Raw genomic sequence first — 726 nt, 5'->3', positions numbered from 1 at the left:
ATGCATACCATGCATATTGAAGCATACATTTAAATTTCGGCGCTGATAACAGATAATGAGTTAAAGATTGTATACGAATCGCATCAGCACGAGTATTTAATTGTTTGCTTTCGTTACCTGATTGTGAAATTACATCTGAACAGTTTTGTATTTTCTTAATTATAACTTTCACTTGTCGATAAAAATAAACGTCGCACGGCTGACATATCGGAGTACATTTTGGCGGTATAATTTGTAAATTACATGTTGGTTTATTATTTTTGTCGCGAAATATTTCGTTATACATTTGGATGTTTTTTTGTCCTCCCCAGGAATCAACAATAAATAAAAACAAATTATCCCCGACATACGGCTTAACAACATTTTCCAAATACTGTGCGTATAATGATGTTGTTAATTTGCCCGATTTAGAACATGTAATAACGACATTTTTACATAATTCTAATAATTTATCTACATCTTTTTGTACGCGTACTCCAAAATTATCAGAAAATTCTTGCAAACAAACAAATACTTTATTTAATAACTTCCCGGATTTCGTCAGTGAATACTGGGCGGTGTATGAATGCGAAACTTTATTTAAATCGCCTATGTACAATTGAACTAATTTTTCTCCAGTGTGCGTGTAAGTTCGCGAAACATTAACTCTATACTCACATCCTGTTTGGTCTGTATTAATTACAAAATCGGGATCGTAATCTGGCGAAATTGCTTGAATTAATGTTT

At 32.4% G+C, this 726-nt stretch overlaps 2 protein-coding genes across 3 annotated transcripts in view; both read right to left on the bottom strand.

Annotated features, from left to right (window-relative positions):
- Positions 1–721, bottom strand: part of LOC116846711 — a gene marked incomplete at its 5' end in the record, with an annotated part of 1372 nt that extends 651 nt beyond the window's left edge. The window contains one exon of the mRNA XM_032820917.1: positions 9–721. Within this exon, the coding sequence (XP_032676808.1) occupies positions 9–721 (713 nt within the window). The remainder of the gene's footprint in view (positions 1–8) is intronic.
- Positions 1–726, bottom strand: part of LOC116846689 (tectonic-1-like) — a 199070-nt gene that overhangs the window by 184211 nt on the left and 14133 nt on the right. The gene's annotated exons all lie outside the window — the stretch shown is intronic.

Source organism: Odontomachus brunneus, unplaced genomic scaffold, assembly GCF_010583005.1.
Source record: "Odontomachus brunneus isolate Ranch 3 - 2012 unplaced genomic scaffold, Obru_v1 Obru_scaffold_067, whole genome shotgun sequence".
In the NCBI taxonomy this organism is placed as follows: Eukaryota; Metazoa; Arthropoda; class Insecta; order Hymenoptera; family Formicidae; genus Odontomachus; species Odontomachus brunneus.
Note: the sequence above shows the minus strand (reverse complement) of the source record. Positions and strands in the feature narration are given on the sequence as shown.